This window comes from Acinonyx jubatus, chromosome B4 (genome assembly GCF_027475565.1).
Source record: "Acinonyx jubatus isolate Ajub_Pintada_27869175 chromosome B4, VMU_Ajub_asm_v1.0, whole genome shotgun sequence".
Classification (NCBI taxonomy): domain Eukaryota; kingdom Metazoa; phylum Chordata; class Mammalia; order Carnivora; family Felidae; genus Acinonyx; species Acinonyx jubatus.
The window spans coordinates 76,091,097-76,110,272 of NC_069387.1; the positions used below are offsets into that span (position 1 = coordinate 76,091,097).

Sequence of the window (19,176 nt, forward strand, 5' to 3'; positions counted from 1 at the left end):
TTTTTCCAATTTTTAAATATTAATTTTTATTATAAAAATCTTAAGGAAAAAAGTCCTGGTTAAGAAGAGGGGTCAAAAAAAGTCTATCACCCACATGTAGGCAGGCAGTTTATGACATGAGAACTAGTCGTCCACGTCCTGGTCTAGTTCTGCTCTCGTATTACTTGATATAAATATCTTAAATAAAATGCTTAGCATTCAAGGAAATTCAACACTAGAAATATTAACCATTCCTGGAAATAGACTTTGGACCTAGAAATGGTGTCTGTGGAGTTTTAGTGGGGAAAAATGGGAAGAAAAGACATGGTAGAACTCTACAAACGTTAGAAAGAAAACAAGTAACCTCCATCATTTTCTGTTTGGGACTTACAAAGTTAAATGTTAGAAGGTTCTTCTTTTTATCCCTAAAGCTTGAATGCTAGAATGGGCTGAGTTACGATGTCACATGGAAAACTGATCATTGGTTAGAGTATGGTTTCTGAATCTTCTGATGAGGTACTAAGCTCTTTGGGAAATACCACCATACCTCTGACAAGATTTCAAGAAAAGCAACAAAGAATAATAATTGCAAAGCACACAATATAACCAGGATAAATCTGCTGAAAAGAAGAACTGTTTCCTTTAGAAATGATGTGCTCCTAGTCAGTAGTCGCTAAGGGTCTGGTTAAAACTGAAATCGAATTTAACTAGCTATAGTCAAGTGTCACTTTAAAAGGCAAGTCAATTTGACCAGATCATTCTGAAAAAGAGCATTACTCCCTTTCCTCTGTCACTTGTGACCCAGAGAAAACAAATATCTGATTTATCTATAGCTTTTAAAAAAATAAGAAAGACCTATCAATTTCACATAACCTTAAAACTCTACCCAAACTGACATGTTCAGGTTTACATAAATATATACACATATATATTTTTTAAATTCCAGAGGTCAAGACACAAGCCCATAGGGGTGTGTGGCCACCGTGGGCCAATCATGTCACTCTGGCTACTGTAGGACCATCGTGAGGTGGGTGGGTCTCTGTCCTACACTTAGAGCTGGCAGCTTTTAACACCCTTCCCATGAGGAAATCTTTGACTTTTGTTCAAAACATCTGAACAAAACTCACCTCTGAACTAACAGAGATATGTTAACAGGACACCTGGCACAAAAGGACTAAGACAAAGTGGTTCGTAAACAGTCTCTCAGGCTGTCAGTCATCTAGACACAAGTGAGTCAGCATCCACGGTGTTCAGAAGGTAGAGTTCAGGCTGAGCTGTCAGTCCCAGATGGTACTAAGGACAAAAAAATGAAAAAGGGTTAGACTGATGTGCAAGTATTTGTTATTCTTTTTCTATGTCTATTTCTGAGAGACAGAGGGAGTGCACACGTGAGCGGGGGAAGGGGGGAGGCAGAGATGGGGACAGAGGATCTGAAGTGAGCTCCAGGCTGACAGCAGAGAGCCGGAGAGCTGGAGAGCCAGATGCGGGGCTCAAACTCACAAACTGATCATGACCTGAATGGAAGTCAGGCGCTTAGCCAACTGAGCCACCCAGGCAGCCCTGATTTACGAGTATTTAAATACTGAAACTGGCACACGAGCACCTATAATCAGCACATCGGTATATGCCTTTTTTCAGTACTGCTATATTGATTTTTATTTCCGAAGAGAAATGACTTACAGAAACGGTTTACATAAAATACTAGCTTGGAGCTGAATGAAATAGTTAAGAACTGAGATAATGCCAAGCGCCCTCATGAAATCTGCACTTTGACTATTCTTGTGACACACTTGTTCCAGAGGGGTGCTTGCTGGCGACAAGGACGAGAGCAAACAAACACTCTGAGCACTTTTGTATTCTAGTACTGTGTTTTAGAAATCAAATAAGCTCTAAATAATTAAAATAAATATTAGAATCAAATACTAATTCTAACTCTCGAGCTCACTCTAACTCCTAAGCCCAATATCCAGGCCCCATGATCTTCTGGCACCTGAGCCAATTCTTTCCCTAAAAAAAAAGAAAATAGCATACCATCTCTGCATACCATCGTGAGATAATCACTGAATCTCACTTTAGCCCTACTGTTATTAGTTAGGGCTTTAGGAATGTTATCACCCCTTGGCATCAACAACCTGTGAGTTAAGGCAGAATGTAGACTATGAATCCACAGGAGGAAAATATTCCTATTATAGCACAGTGGAAAAGGCACCAGAGTCGAGTTCAAGCTCCAACTCTGCCGCTACCTGTGACCTTGAGCAAGTTCATGTATCCTTTCTGGAGCCTTATCCTACTTATTTGTAAAATGGGAATAAATGCTACATTTGAAAATGCCAAGTACGCTGATATGCTGTGTTAGTCTTCAACAAATATGATTTTTTAATGTTTATTTTTTAATGTTTGTTCATTTATAGAGGCAGAGAGAGAGAATCCCAAGCAGGTTCGCATTCTCAGTATAGAACCGGTTGCAGGGCTCGAGCCCACGAACTGTGAGATCATGACCTGAGCTGAGATCAAGAGTCGGATGCTTAACTGATTGAACCACCCAGGCACCTCGACAAATGGAATTTTTTAACACATTACAAATTGCCCTGTATACCTCACAAGCTTCTGATGACCCCGTGGACACCAAATGAACCCCCAAATAATTCTAGGCATAGTGAGCTAGGAAATTACTAACAGTGGCCTTAGGGCAGAGAAACAGCTCTTCAGACAAGCCTCCTTATTCATTTCAGGGTCTTCCATTTCAGGTTTTAGTAACCAAGAGCAACTGTCAGATACACTATAAATTCATTGCTGCCTTTTCACAAGAGACCTGAGCTGGTGGGCTTCCTCATTACGTAATAAGCAAGAGTTGCCTTATTAGTCCTGTGATCCCCAGACTCTTAGAGGACTTGTTAGGGTTCCTTCACTGGAGGAGTCTGTCATATTGTTGGGAGACACTGAGAAGTGGCGCGGAACGGCACAGGAATAGGCTAACTGCTGTCACAGGGGCAGAGAGGTAATGCAAATGAGTAAGCTTCATAGTTCTTAGCTACTCCTGGGGTAGGATCAGAGAGGGCCCTGTCCAGCTTCTGTGCCCACCAAAAAGCATTCAAAGTTGTTCCAAATTTAACACAGGCCAAGCAAAATTAGTCTGTCCGTTGGCTAGAGTACGAATCTCTCACTAATCAGAGTATCAAGCGAGATGCTCTGACGTGTTCCTGTAATGCCAGACACCAAAGCTTGGCATCTTAACCTGGCATGAAGAGTGTACTACGTATTACACAGGACGGTTCAGTAATGGCAACGTGGACTCTGGAGTTTAGTATTCAAGTTGACATGCCAGCTGCTCATTTACCCGTGATGTGATTCGAGGAAGTTAACTTTACTTTTTGGCCTTCCAGTTGCCTCCTCGATGTAGAGGCCGATCCTCTTGTTGTAACAACTGAATGAGGTCCTAGGAGTGCTCAGACCAGGACGAGCACATGGGGGTCAGTGTCAGCCGTTTTTAACCTTCATAAGCTAAGGTGCCAAGGGAAGCTGACACATTTAGATTCATTGGCCCTACCTATCGAATAAAGGAGTAGAAAGCATTCCAGAGGGCAGAGCTAAAAGAAATGTCTCAAATCAGGATCTTCAAACTACTGCATCCTATTCTAGTTTGGAAAGTAAACCCAAGAGAAGAAGGGAGAGCTAAACGAGGAAGGACAACATGGAGAACAGAATTCCCAGATTACTTCTATGGTGTTACAGTATTCAGCTCCTATAAGACAGGCAGAAAAGCTTATGACAGAGAAAGGGAAAATGAAGTTCAAGTGACAATCTTGGAATAAATCAAGTGTTCACTTAGATTTTCCTGTCATTTGTACGGTGACAGGGCTAGTAGTTTATTAGGCCTGAGCTTCGTCTTTGTTTTCATTAAATGGCGCCAATGTTTCCGTTTATATCCGTTCCACCAAAATGCTTTCAATTTTTAAGCTAAACAATTTTGGTTTCCCTTTTCAAACACTTATACTTTTTATGGGCAGCATACATGGAATATAAAAGCCTATTCCAATGGTGAAACAAGACTACGGACAGAAAAATGTTCAGCTTAGAGCAAAGAAAGGCTGAATAACAATTTTTTTTCGAGTTTAAATAAAGCAATGATGTGACCTTTAGCAACAGCAAGACAAACAGTATGTGACTAAATGGGCAGATTGATATTCGTGTTTGCTGTCTGCAGTTCATCAAGTCTTCTGGGGACTAAAGCTATTTATACCTCCATCCCTTCACAAGAGAAAATCACTAATACTGTGGGCTTAATATGTCAATCCAGGTGGCGGCTGATGTTTCAGTATTTCAGAAGTTAAATATTTTCAAGGTGAAAAAAAATACCCAGGAAACCAAACAGGAAAAAGAAAAAATTTTTAATTACAAACCAAGTTTACATACTGTTAAGTGGTCACTAACAGCTCAGTTGTCACCACTTGGAATACGACTAGCAGGACCTCACAGGAGCCAAACTACAGCTCGTCCCCATCCCTATGAATTCCCAAGATGCTGTACCAGCACAATTATTTCATGTCACATTTCTGGAGAACAAGGACGGATTTACATAAGGTACAATTGTATATCCTTAACATTCCACACACACACACTGCACATGCTGGCACCGGAAGACTTCATAAGCATTGTTTATTGCACCCAGAGTACTGGCTAAAGGACACTCTCCAAGAGGATCAAATGGAATATGGTTTGGGAGTGCTTTTAACACTGTAAAACACTCCACACGTAGTATTATAAAATGCCACTTAAGTGGGAAGAAATTTTCCATCATCGTAAGTCATAAATAAAACTTTAAAAAAGAAAATAAGCAGCTTTACTTGAACTTCTAAATACATTTTGTGAATCTGAGACTGACTGGGCCCACCAGACTCAGGGCAAAGGGAAGTGTCACTGTACTGTCTTTACAAAGAATTTTTCTTGTCAATTTTGCCTTCACCTAGCACAGCCAGATGAGAGATAAAGATGTCAGTCTCCAACATCTTCACAGAGTGCTCTTATGACCAGGCATGACGATAGGGAGAGGGGAAGATGTGAGGAGGAACAGTTGGGGAAATTTGTCTTTCATGATCCTGTCAGATATTACTTGAGGGACTAAGAGAAGGTATAGTCAGTGAAACAGTAGTTTATCCTTAATGCCTTATGAAAAACAATCCATCCAGTCTGTGCTTTTGACTGTGTGCAAAATATGAGCAATAATGCTTTCAGGGGCTGAGATGAATACATAATATCAATCAACCAGGACTCCAGAAGGAAAGCTCCAAAAAACGAGAAGTCCTTCAATGCCATTCCCGTTACTGTTCTCACCAAGTCAATGGCTATAAAAGACTTGATTATTTATCTCCACCAGACAAATGTGATTTGATTTGATATAATCACACAATCTCAGGCTCCACATGTAAAAGTATCAGAAGTGGCTGAAGAGCAGCAGCTTCATGCCGAAGGGACCCATTTCCTCTGACTCCAAAGCTCCACCATCTGGTCTCAAAATTTTTCCCTCTGAGGGAATGGCTGAAGAGAGGTAGCCCAGCGCAACCTTGCTGAGAGAACTCTGCAACCACAGTGATACCTACTGACTTGCTGAGGGAGAGAGAAAGAGCTTTGCAACAGTTAGGTCCACAGCTCCTGAGATTGCCTTGCAAGTGGTCTTGGGCATGCTTCGGAAAAACGTGACAGTTCTGGTAGGAGATGGCTTTTAGGAATAAAACAGATGGCTCTTCTTTTCCTTTCAGTCTTTTCTCCTCATTCCAAAATCTCATGAGAACGTCAGTTCATAAATGCTACCATCTTTTTCTATAGCCAACTTCCTGGATGAGGAAGGTGAAGGTTTTACAACTGTATGCACTCAAAGAGGAAGTATCAACGGGAAAGCTCGGTACTAAGATAAAACTTATGAAAATCAGGACTCCCAAGAAATTCCTGATAAGCTTTCCATCTCTGAGGAAAATCTGCTCAGTGATGTTCCAAGGTGATTAATAACCACCACCTGCATGTCAGCTTTGCTATTTGTTCATTTATCACCTTCTAAATTTATGCTTTCTCATCCCTCTTAACTTTCACCAAAAATTTAAAGTGGAAAGAAGTTAAAAGAACCCTGAACCTGAAAGAGGTAGAGATGTCTCACAATTTTATATTTAATATAGATGACACCACCTTAGGTGAGGTTTTTTTTTTTTAATAATTAAAGTAACTGAAAGGATATGGATAAGAAAAGTATTTCTCAGCCTCTTAAAATCCAGAATCTTTTGATAAACAAAACCTGCATACCCATTCTATAATTTGTATTATGAAAAATTTATTACATTTTCCAATTTTTTTTTTTTTTTTTAAACACACAGCCTAGTTAAGAATCATGCCTACAGGATTCTCTCTCAAAAGGATAAAACAAACTGGCCCTTAGGCAGCTACTTAAAATTTTAGTGTTGGAATGATAGCAGCAAATGTCAGCTTTTCACAGATCCTATCTAATCCAGTTCCCAGGTTAGGAGGTCAGGAAGAAAAAAAATTCCATCTTTCAAACATATATTGAAACAAAGTCTTTCCCAACAAACAGTTGAGTCTTAAATGAAGTCTGTGCAACAGCACATACTTTTGTCTATGTTCACACAGTAAACCATAGAAACACACTGGCTCTGATGGCTACCTGTGGAGGACAGACAGACTGATCCAGTGTTTACTTAGTATAGCCACCGGTGGCTTCTTCGGTCAGCAGGACTTTAGAGATGCTTACCGTGTGCCCACAGTCCAGGAAGGACATGCCCAGTGCAATCAAACATTGCCAACCCTGAAAGATAAAGTATGGCCATCATTCACCAGCCTCTCTGAAGAGCCCTCTTACCCACCATGACTGCTCACGCCTCACTGCTCAGACACAAACCTTCTCTCTTCCTTGCGCATCCAGCTTTGCTCATCTCCTACCACCAAGGTTGCACAAAGTCATTCTCCCAACCCCACAGCCCCTTCAAAACATCCTGGAGTTTGCCTTCCTCGGCAACGTTTTTTTGCATACTATTTTCAATACTGAGCTCCCTGCTCCTACCGCTTTTCGTTTGTCGTTTGTTTCTTTCATCCGACTGGGAGTTCCCTGAAGACCCCATTCCTCATGATGAAGGTGGAGGCGGAGGGAATGACGGACAGACTAATACAAATGGAATAGTATCCTGAACTGCTCTACGATGTCCATGTTTTGGGGGCTTCATAGCAGTAACCCACCCTGGAATCAGCCCTCAGCCTTAAAATGGGTCTTCAACAATCTCGACAGTCTCAGGGTGACTGAGGACAACTCGGACCCTCCATACACAATTTGCAGGAAGGAAAGATTCCTTTAACTTCTACGGTGAATTTTTAAAATATTTCCTGTCAAAGACACGTTCAATTACTTGGATTTCCTTAGAGTAAATCCCTAGAACATAGGCTCAGCATAATCCTAGTGTGCCCCAGGTTTACTGGGGAGAAAAAAAAGAAAAGCTGTATCAGTCCAGGACATAATTTTTCAATAGTCACTAAAGCAATTTTCTCAATCTAGTACCTAACCTGTGGCAAACACTGGCATGGGCATTAGTTAAATGTTCAAAAGATCGGGTTTCCAGCCTCTGTCCTTAACCATTCTCTGCAGCAGATATGGTATAAATTCTGCTGCCCCTAAATTCCTCCAAACATGAATTTTTCAGAGAAACCTGTATGGAACAGGGAGGTGGATTTGTTGTTTTTATTGCTAGAACTATTTCCATTACTATAAGTAATGTGACAGAACATTTGGGAAATAGAGAAAAGAATGTATCTATGATGGTACCATCTTTTTTTTAATGTTTATTTATTTTTGAGGTGGGGGGAGATGTAAGTGGGGGATGAGCAGAGAGAGAGAGGGACACAGAATCTGAAGCAGGCTCCAGGCTCTATGCTGACAGTAAACAGCCCGACTCAGGGTGACCTCATGAACCATGAGATCATGACCTGAGCCGAAATTGGACGCTTAACAGACTGAGCCACCCAGGCACCCCCATGATGGTACCATCCGAACATACCTAACATCATGTTCACATAATCTACCCTAGACTTTTGAGAAGGAACTTGATTATCTCGGAACACATTACCCCGCATTCATTTTCTATGTAGTTACGATTTCATAACCATCATTTTTAAATCACTCTAGAGTAATTCAATGAGCGAGTATCACTGTTATTTCTTTATGAGACAGTTATTAAATGGCAGAGCTGAGCAGGGCCGTGAGCTCACGTGTATCCCGCCCCAAAGCTCTGACATCTCACCAACCCCATCTCGTACTGCCCTCTACTTTCTATACTGCTCTTCTTTTAATTCCTCAAACACAGTACACTCTCTTATTAGGAATTACTAAGAATGGAAACCAGCAGAAGTGACAGGACAGCTCTTAGGAGTCTAAATTTTATGGTTAAAAATATTGTTTAACCACAGCTGACGTTATTAACAATTTCATGTAAACTGTTCCAGTAACCTGGAGATAAGAAGGCTATGTGCTCTTTTGAGTCCTTTCATTTTGGTATCAGTAAGCCCCGTCTCTACCAACTCTGATACATATACCCCTACTCCCTCCTGAATGGACTTACCAAGTATAACACAAAGCTCAGATAAGCCACACTGACCACAGCAGCTACCACATACAATGCCACATGCCCCAGTTCCTGGACATAAACCATGACAAAGTACATGTTGATGGAACAGACGATAAGGACCAAGATCCCGCCTGCAATCCTCCAGCCTCTGTAAAAGAATCAGCAATCATTGGTGGAATAGTCCAACCTATCTGTAAGCAGAAAAGGACACTCGGTCTTGTGGGGCAGACAGGACAGGAGTTAAGAGGCATTTCAAAATGAACTGAAAATTGTCTTATTATGTCCCAATTAAATGAGCCAAATAGACACCAGTAGGGAGAAAGAGGTGGGGGAAATACTATCAAATAATCCCTGATATTTAAGTCCCTAAAAATGCAACAAGCCCTAAAAATGCAACAAGCCCGGAGTTCCTAGAGATGCAACAGACAATTTCAAATGTCCCACACTCTTTAAAGATGCATATAAAAGGTATTAGTTTACGCCTTTCTCATTAAGATCATTTAACATGAAATTAAGGCAGCTTCAGTGGCTGCAGCTGAAGAATAAAACCCTAAGAGCTGATCTTTCTCTCCCCAAAAATGAAAAATTGCTTGCCTTCTTTTACTACATTCAGAGTCTCCATTTTCTAAGCCAAAGATTGAGGGGCACCTCTAGGAATCACCTCTCAAAGCATGTGGTTCCCTATATGACTCATCTTCTGACTGGCCTGTTGGATGCAGATACCATTTCCCCACATATTTTGGGGGAACTGAGAGAAGTACACTCACATTCCATTGGCAAAGTCACTCATTACTGGCCGCAAGCTCGTAAATGTGAGGATGGGTATGAGAGCAAAGGGAAGCTGGAAAAGAAAGAAAAAGATCAGACAAGACTACTGGAGATACTCATATTACCCAGCCCTGTTAGCAAAAGGGAAACACACACCCTGCTTCATCTGCCCCATGAGAAATTATTCCTGTCGTCCCAACATGCTCATGCATTACGTTGAAATCTATAGAGGCATCATTAACTTAGCATCGATCATCATCCTTTGAGTCCTTAAAAACATTTGTTATCTTCCTTGTCTTCTTAACCTCCATAGGACCTAACGATGTCCTATGTTATTTATTATTTAATGTTTGCTTGGATTAAGAAACAATAATTCTATACTCTGTACGTAATTATAGCAGATAATTCCCATTCAACAAGCTTTTAAAACCAAACCATGTCCAAAAGATTTAGAAAAATGTTTTAAAATTCATTTGAGAGAGAAAGACAGAGAGAGAGAGAGAGAGAGAGAGAGAGAGAGAGGGAATAAACGGGGGAGGGGCAGAGAGAAGAAGAGACAGAATCTCAAGCAAGATCTGCACTGTCAGTGCAGAGCCGGATGCAGGGCTCAAACTCATGAACCGTGAGATCGTGACCTGAGCTGAGGTCAAGAGTCTGACGCTTCACTGACTGTACCACCCAGGCACCCTAAAAGCTTTCATTTATGCATTTATTTATTTTTGTTTGTTTGTTTATTTATTTTTGAGAGCAAATGGGGGAGGCGCAGAGGGAGAGGGAGACAGAGAACCCCAATCAGGCTCTGCGCTATCAGCATAGAGCTTGACTAGGGGCTCAAATCCACGAACAGTGATATCATGACCTGAGTTGAAGTCAAGAGTTGGATGCTTAACCAAATGAACCACCCAGGCATCCCTAAAAGGTTTTTAGATACCAGGGCCAAGACTCTGCCTCTTTTTTCCTCTCAATTTTCCCCAGCACCCAGCCCTATACACTCAGTACCTAGGGACAGCAATATATAATGCTGCCTGATTAAATGGAATGGGAGTTTCCTCAGCTCCTTCCTTACCTGTAAGCTCTGCAGAACATTCAGGAAGTCATTCATCCCTGTTAGATGCTCTACATCCTGGAAGATGGCAACAAGCAGAGTGGGGATGATGGCAATAGAGCGGGTCAGAATCACTCGGGCAAAGCGTGACCACTTTAGGTTCAGGAATCCCTGGAAGAAAACACAGCAGGATGAATGTCTAGAATAGGAAACAGAGAGAGGTCTGGGAAGCCCTTAGAAACATGGGAGTAAGAAGAAGTAACAAAAGGACAATGTTTTCTTCCCCTTATGTATACCAGTCACAACAGCACATACCTCCATGACGAACTGGCCAGAATAGGTTCCTGTCATGGTAGAGCTCTGCCCTGCAGCCAGGATCCCCACTGCCCAGATGTAGAGTGCAGCAGGCCCAAAGTAACATCCCAGTACAACACCCTGGGAGAAGCAGGGAAGAAAGATGTTTGTGTCAATGATCTGCTTAGACAACACCCAAAACAGAATTCCTCTGCAGCATTTTTCCCTCTTCCTTCCTATGTACCAATCTACACCGAGTGCTGCACTGGGAACTACCCCAGAAGCTAGCCTCAGGACCTGTCCTCACTTCAGAGGCCCTCAACCTAAATTTTCCTGGATATTCCTTCATTCCTCTACCTCTTCTCCAAGTTCTTAAAGGCTTCGTCTTCAACATAGATTTTAAATATGTGGAAAAAAAAAAGTCTATACCACATTTCTCAAATTATATTACTTAACACCCTATTCTGGAAGATAGCAACAGGAGTGAAGAAAAAGGTCAAATAAATTTGGGAAGTGCTACATAAGCTATGTGTTCTACTCTTGGAGGTTCGTAATGTAACCAACATAAAAGGGACTGAGAGGTCCCAATAAAGAATACTTTATCAGAAACACTTTCTTCAGTCTCCCCCAATAAATATCCTATAAAAAGGGGTACCTGGGTGGTTCAGTCGGTTGGGCATCCAACTTTAGCTTCATGATCTCGCGGTTTGTGAGTTTGAGCCCCGTGTCAGGCTTGCCACTATCAGTGCAGAGCCTCTGTCCCCACCCCTCCTCTCTGCCCCTCCCCTGCTCACTCGCACGCACTCTCTCTCTCTAAATAAAAAACTTTAAAAAGAAACTTTAAAAAATCCTATAAAACAATAAACTACCAGCATAACTCTGGGAATGGCTGATACTATTCATCTTTATCTTTCAGCTTATCCTCTATTCCCTCCCATGTAATCCAAAAATGCTTGTCTGGCATCTAGACCTCTGAAATAAATGGCACTCCAGAGAAGATATGTTCAGTTCTGAAGTGAACCCACAGAAAAGACCAGATACTATTCCAAGAATATTGATTCAGGAGCAATGATCACAGATCTGAATAGGTTTACCCCTTTGTAGATGTCCACAGCCAGTGTCGAGTTATCGTCAGGAAAGAGGCTGGTGTGGGGACTGCTCGCATTTCTACAGACTGCAACCTGGAATGCAAGCAGTTTAGGAGCAACTTTTATTTTTGAGGCAAGGACCAGATCAGAAGAACTCTCCAGCAAATCAGAAACTACACGTCATACTCAAGTCATCTATGAGACCTAGGGTGGAGGTAAGACACCGGATACACGTTGTAAAGGGAGGAGAGACTGGCACCAATGTCACGTGTGGTCTTCTTCCATAATCTTTCTACACCCCCCTGCCATCAAAAATATTTACCGAGTGAAGAGTGTGCATGGTAATACGTGAATGCTGGCTCACTTTAAGCAATGACAGGAGGAGAGGGCCCCTAAGAAACAGGAGAGGACTCCTGAGTCAAAGCAGAGCCAGAAGTCTGAGTTCCTATAGACAGGCAATCAGGAATCAAGACGACAGAGAATTCAAAATGCAAAAGAGTGAGGAAAAAAAAAATGCCAAAGAGTGTATCTTAGGCGGTTTCTGTTTTCTGTTTGTTGACTCCTCCCCACTTGTCCTCATCACCAAATGGCAGGACTGGCAAGCAGGCTGGCAGTTGATAAACAGGAAACAAAAGGGGATGACAAAGAGCCAAACAGACACGAAGCCACTAACAGCAACATGAGGCAATCTTTAATCTGAGGCAAGCTCTCTTCTGTGCCAAAAGATGGGAAAAATGGGTCTAGGCTTAGTCTGCCCCCAGACTCCAGACCCTAACTAGTGCAGTGATTAGGGGGCAGCCCTGAGGTTGGAGATCTGTTTCCCCTGAGCTTCAAGTCACTGTCATTCTGCCTATCCCACTCCTTCACTTATCCTCACATTCACTACCATTCACGACCCTGGCTTACTCACCACCTGGTCGTTGGTTTTTTCAAAAAATGCTTCGGCAAAGACGGAGACGACAAAGACGTTGATGATGAAGGAAACAAAGAGAGCAATGCAGGATTCAATGAAAAAGTACTTATTAGCTTCTCGTACCTCCTGCTTATTGGCTCGGTTTACCTGTCTGGACTAGAGAGAGGACAGCAGTAGTCGTTAATTAGTTAGAACAAGTCTCCTCGTAATATTGCATGAGTTTGGAGTCAGAGGAAAGATGCAGAGGGCAAAACAACTGACCATATGAAATGTGAGAAAACGCACTTTAACATCCTAGTTCATGAAGTGAGTAAGAACTTCGTGACACTTTGACAACGTTGGGCATGCCCCAAACAGGAAATGATGACAATGACCTCTCAGTTATTGTGGCCAGAAGAACCACCGACGTACAAAAACAACCTGATTTTCAGTCCTAATAACCTTAATTATAAAGGTCTCTGAAATCTCCCAGCGAACTACTGTAGAAGACTGACTGAGAAAAGCTTTGTTGGGTACTTTACTTCTGATCTCCTCACGGTCACTCAGACTTTTGAGATTCAAACACAAGAGACTTGGTGTACTTTTGGACCTTTTAGGTAGAACTTTAGTCCCAGTTTTTCCGTGGGGTCGCTTATGTCTGGTCACCTTTGTGATAAAAACAGTCTGAGTGTGTGGAGTTTATAAACACCCAACTGTGGAAAAATACTTCTCTCCTTTAGGGCTCTAACAGTTTTAAACTATGCGTGTGTCCCTTGCAACTGAAGGAACCATCAACTACCTGGGGGGCATGGAGATAAGGGCCATGCTCACCTTGACTAAGGCAGAATGCAGGTACATATTGTGTGGCATGATGACAGCTCCCACGATGCCCACAGCCTGCTCGATCTGTGGGGTGTGACAGCCTGGACAGGATGGCAGGAACATGCCCTTGAGTACCTGGCTCTGGCTGGGTTTCACTGTAACATACTATATGCCAACATAACAACTATTAGGATATGAGACCGGGGGAGTTACACAGTACTAGGAAACACTCAGCATCCATTGTTCCTTACAATACTTTCTTCAACAACTACCTGGAATAATGAGGAACACAGAACCATTAGGAAACCAAGAAGCATAAGAGGGGCTTGCTGCCAGAGGTCTGAGAATTCAGGACTGGGGTACCCAGACACTTTACATCACATTTTAAATATACAAAGATGTGTAGAGAATGTAATTAATATTCTAAAGAAACAGTCAGCAGCTGCTAAGGGCCTCAGTGATAGCAGCTTCACAACCACTCCTGGGAGACAGACCCAAGAATACAGTCAATTCTTGATTACCCACACTCATGCCTCTATTCACCTATGTTTATCTAAAAATCATTTATGTTTGCCACTAACATATGCTGAGACTCATTCATGAATACTTCCCATACATACTTTTTCCTGGTTCCGCATTTCTCTTGGAAGCCTTAGACTAACCTATTGCATAATCTATTCACAGATTAGATACACTTTTCCAAGTTTAGTGAGGCCATTAAGCAAAAATCAGTTCATAACAATTGAACATAGGGGCGCCCAGGTGGCTCAGTTGGGTAAACATCCAACTCTTGATTTCGGCTTAGGCGATGATCTTAAGGTTCATGAGATCGAGCCCCAAGTGGGGCTCTGGGCTGACAGGGTGGGTGGAGCCTGCTTGGGATTCTCTCTCTCCCTCTCTTTCTGCCCCTCCCCTGCTCACGTGTACACGCATGCTTTCTCTCTCTCTCTCAAAATAAATAAATATTTAAAAAAACAATTGGACACAGAAAGGTACTATTACTGCATAAAACGGTACTGATACCTAGGAGCAGCTGGGTTGGGGCACAAAGCAGGAAACGTCAGCTATATCCCTTAGAGTTCATTAACTGTCGCAATACAGAGAAAGTTCAAGCTGCAGTTGGTATAAGCCAATATAAGTAAAACCCCTCCAAGTTCACAGCCAGGAATAACCCTGCTTCCTCCCTAGCCCTCTCCCAGGATGCTCTATTGTTGGGATGGCCAACTTGGAACCAGAGAGTCTAGTCAAGGAAGTCCTAAAAAATCTAGTCACTTTTGAACTAGGAACGCCAGCAGGCCTTCCTGGAGACTAGCCTTTGCTACAGATCCTATTCCTTCAAAACCAGCCTAGATTGAATTGGCTTTTTGTTAATGCATGGGATACAACTAAACCATCATAGCATTATATGATTGTAAATAAAAGGCAAAAAAAATCTTTCCTTTGTTGTAAAAGCTAACGAACAGCCTATAATACTTGCCTCATATCCAAATGTGAGGGCCATAATAGTGATGAGAAAGCCAAAAAATGCTTCTAGCTTCCGTAAGCCTAAAAGGGAAAATGCAGCAGTGAGCTCACAGAAGGCAGACTTCTCCATCAGCTACATGATGGAAAGTAGATTCTTTGACCCCTCCATTCCCACTCTCCTTACCGTACTTGTCCAAAAAGAGAAATACAAAGGTATCTGCAATGGTGATGAGAACTCCACCCCATAGAGGAACCCTAGGTCAAAGGTAAGAAATGGAGATTAAAAGAAAGAAAGAAAACATTGAGAAACACTTTCTCTCCAACAGGTCTCCAGATATACAATACTTGGAGAAGCAAGGACTTGGGGGAGAGGCGACAGTGGTGGGAGGTCAGGCCTTGGGTAGTTTAGGATCACAGCACCAAATTAATTAATTATATTCATTCCAACACTGATGGTCTACTAAGTCAGACATTTCGGATCCACAGCTGAAAAGTATAGGTCTTACCCCTCTAGGAGCTCACTGTCTAGTGGGATAAGCTGACATACAGATAAATAATTGTAACACACAATGTCACATACTATACAATAGTGGGATGTATAACCCAACATGAGAACATGGGACATATAGAGCCTACAGGCTGCTGGGAGAGAAGGTGGCTCCAGAAAGGCTCCACGGAAAAAATAATACTCAAGTTGAATCTTGAAAACTGAAAATGAGTTGGGTGGTTTTTACATTTGTTTTGAAATTTAGCAAAATATTACTCTCTGGAGGAAAACCCCCTCACCTTCCTACAGACAGGAGATTGATGGCAATGGCTGAGCCAATAACTTCTTGCATATCTGAGCCAATGATAGCCAACTCCACCATCAGCCATAGGATAATTCGTGGGACCTAAATACCAAACAGCAGAAAGACATGGTTCTAATTAATCATTTCTAAGAACTTTCCTTAGAGTTTGGAATTCACATCTGGCACTGACCCATCCACAGTCCTTTATAAGCTTCCAGTCTAGGGATGGACTATTGCACTGTGGCCCCCCGCTGGAGAAAGCAAGGGTGTTTCTACGTGGTAGAACCTATGAGCCGAGGTCAGGGCAAGGGCTGATCCTAATTTTTTCTCTTTCCCTTCCACTCAAGAGAGGAACAGAATTTCCATTCATTAATTTCCACTTAATTTCCCGCCTAAAAACAAACTTAAAAGTTTTAGGGGAAGATGAGGATGCTCATATGGTCAAAATATTGTTCAGGAGAGAACAGAAAATGACCACAAGAGAAAATGTCTTGACCGTGGCTAAAGAGACAAAACAAAAATGAAAAGGCTGGGGTCATCCTTAATGTAATAATAATACACAAGCAAGTGAAAAAGGACAGACATGTAAAGGGACTTAGGGTGAACTGATTGGAACTGAGTGGCATATAAGAGGAAACTAATCTGGTCAAATAATCCAGCTAAAAGACAAATTTAGTTAATACTGGCTAGTAGAGGTCAAGAAAAAAAAAAAAAACATCTTCAGGTATTGACTATACAAAAAAATTGTCACAAAAAACAACTGTTAAGATACATGAAGAAAAAGAAGCTACAAGAAATTATAAATTACCATGGCTTTTTTGAGAAGCATATATGGGGAAATAAAGCAGATACAGATAGTTTCTCACAGCCATGAAAGGAGATTAAACATTTAGGACAAACCAGAGGCAGATCAGTATCTTATCTAAAGATGAACCTAGGTTAAAACTATCTTCCAGACACAGAGTCCATTCCTGCCTTAGATAGCAGTGAGAAAGGGCCAAAATGTCCAGAAAAAAAGCTGCAGAAGACAGTATAACCTCCAGGGTCATGGTAAATTGAAAAATAATTATTAACAAATCCAAAGATCCTGCCACATATAGTAAAGTAAAATGAAAAACCTTATTTTTCAAATTGATGACAAAGTCAATCAAAAAGAAAATATGTATGATAGTAATAAAGATGTATGACTCAAAGTGCTTAGAGCACTCCCACCCCTCCATGGGCTGGGCACTGCAAGATGCCAGAAGGCAGAACGAATGGCAGGTATTTATACAAACTGAGTTTTTCGAAGGAAGCTTTCTGGCAAAAAGCGATTCTCAAGTTAAATTCTGAAGGAGTAGAGAAATATGGGTTGGCAGCAAGAGGAACTAAATAATATTCCTTGGGACTCATCCTCAGGGCCCCTGACCGCCAAGCCCTCAGGCCAGCACGTATCACCAGACACACAGGTTCCTATGAGATGAGTAACAAACAGCACACTACATTGCTCACCCTGGGATACTGACGGTGACACACTTCAGCAAGATGCAACCCCGTGACCACTCCCAGTCTAGCTGCAAGGCGCTGGAGTAGGAGCCCCACCATAGTGGCCAACAGAAGAACCCAGAGCAACTAGAAAAGAACAAAATCCCATCATAACACTCATTAGACAACTGGGGTGTTTTTGTTTGGCTGTTTAGCAACATGAATGAGAAATACAACATTCAGGAAAGAGCCCAGATCCAGAATCAAATGACCTGAGTTCTGTATCAGGTTCTGTACATAACCTGCTAGGTCACCTCATACCTTTCTGAGTCTTAGTTTCTCCCACCTACAGTTTCTCCTTTGTTCAAGGAAACTATGTGGAGTAGATAAAACAAAACAAAAATTTAAAACCAAATATGTGTCCAAAATAAATTAAGGGGCACCTGGGTGGCTTGGTCAGTTAAGCATCCGACTCTGGCACAGTACATGATCTCAAAGTTCGTGAGTTTCAGCCCCACATGGGGCTCGTTGCAGACAGCTCAGAGCTTGGAGCCTGCTTTGGATTCTGTGTCTCCCTCTCTCTCTGCCCTCCTCCGCTGGCGCTCTCTCTCTCTCTCTCTCTCTCAAAAATAAATAAACATTAAAAAAAATTTTTTTAATAAATTAAAAAAAAAAAACAGAAGGGTGACTCAATCAGTTGAGCATCCAACTTCAGCTCAGGTCATGATCTCACAGTTCTTAAGCCCCACATTGAGCTCACTGCTGTTCAGTGAGGAGTATGCTTCAGATCCTTTGTCCCTCTCTCTCTGCCCCTCACCCACTCACATTTTCTCAAAAATAAATAAACATTAAAAAAAAAAAAAAAAGCAGATGGTGGAAAGTACTTTTCACCTAAGCATTACTGCCAATGAAGTATTTGCATGTAACTCCCAAGGCTGACATCCGACAGGCATTGTAGGGGGAAAGGATGTGAGGGTGTACTGTGTGTTTAAAAGGGACAGGGGTAAGACCAGATATTCACCTTAAATCCAGCCACCGCTCCAGACTGCAAATCAGACTCGATGTTTCCTGGATCCAAGTAGGCAATACTCATAAGAAAGCCCGGTCCCGTGAAAGCCCAGAGTTTACGAAAGCTAAAACAAGAATACTATACGAGAGAGGAAGACATCAAACGAATTACCACCTCCAAATTACTGATCTAATTCATCTGTTATTTTGTTACATATAAAACAACAATATGAGCTTCATAAGATCGAAAGACTTAGGATGTTGCGTGCGTCCAAGTTCAACTTCCATGTTACCCACTTCTTATCAATAAGCTACCTCTTCTCTGTCCAAATAGGAGCCCTTTCTTTACCTGTTCTTTCCATCAATCAGCCTCTCAGTCTAAAACCTATCAGTACCCCTATGCCCAATCACTACCCAAATGGGACACTGTAAAAAAAAAGAACATGCAATTCATACTTCTAGATCAAAAAATATTCACTAGGTCAATGTGGCAACTGTTTTTCAAGGCCCTCATTTTCCCAAACAGTTTCTACTTATTCTGATTACAAAAGCTGTCTTCAGAGACTGCTTGCCAAAATTAGATGTGAGGCCATTAATCTTGAGTTATCCAGCAGACTTTTCACTCCTAAGTTTTCTCTAAATAATGTTTTCCTCCAAAGATTTGTCACTAACCTCCTCTTCAGGAATGGCAATCTTCTCATCAAAGTAGGTGGTGAAGGGCTCCTGTGAGTGCCCAGGGGACTGGGAAAGAGATGAGTTACTATAGGCAGGGTTGAGGGTACCAAGACTGGCAGGGTCCCCATGGTCTCCAGAAGCATCATCTAAATTAACAAATTTGAGAAGAAATGAAAATGAGCAAAATACACTGACAACTCATCCTTAGTAACTTTTAAATTAAATCTTTTAATACCTAAATGCACAAGACCAAGCTGACTCTACTCAATTT

At 41.8% G+C, this 19,176-nt stretch overlaps 1 protein-coding gene across 10 annotated transcripts in view; it reads right to left on the reverse strand.

Moving 5' to 3' along the window:
* Window positions 1-19,176, reverse strand: part of SLC11A2 (solute carrier family 11 member 2) — a 42,712-nt gene continuing 23,536 nt past the window's right edge. For 3 of the 10 annotated variants that reach the window (XM_027036141.2, XM_027036142.2, XM_027036143.2), the window contains 15 exons: window positions 18,903-19,051; window positions 18,244-18,369; window positions 17,250-17,369; window positions 15,754-15,860; window positions 15,152-15,222; window positions 14,981-15,048; window positions 13,513-13,668; window positions 12,700-12,858; window positions 11,796-11,882; window positions 10,723-10,842; window positions 10,429-10,578; window positions 9,362-9,435; window positions 8,589-8,742; window positions 6,734-6,787; window positions 1-1,272 (listed from right to left, as the gene is read on the reverse strand). In XM_027036141.2, the coding sequence (XP_026891942.1) occupies window positions 1,195-1,272; window positions 6,734-6,787; window positions 8,589-8,742; window positions 9,362-9,435; window positions 10,429-10,578; window positions 10,723-10,842; window positions 11,796-11,882; window positions 12,700-12,858; window positions 13,513-13,668; window positions 14,981-15,048; window positions 15,152-15,222; window positions 15,754-15,860; window positions 17,250-17,369; window positions 18,244-18,369; window positions 18,903-19,051 (1,673 nt within the window). In that variant the 3' untranslated portion in view covers window positions 1-1,194. Of the gene's footprint in view, window positions 1,273-4,348; window positions 6,788-8,052; window positions 8,054-8,588; window positions 8,743-9,361; window positions 9,436-10,428; window positions 10,579-10,722; window positions 10,843-11,795; window positions 11,883-12,699; window positions 12,859-13,512; window positions 13,669-14,980; window positions 15,049-15,151; window positions 15,223-15,753; window positions 15,861-17,249; window positions 17,370-18,243; window positions 18,370-18,902; window positions 19,052-19,176 lie in introns of those variants that run through there. The other 7 variants (XM_053226234.1, XM_053226233.1, XM_053226240.1 and 4 more) reach the window with 7 other exon arrangements.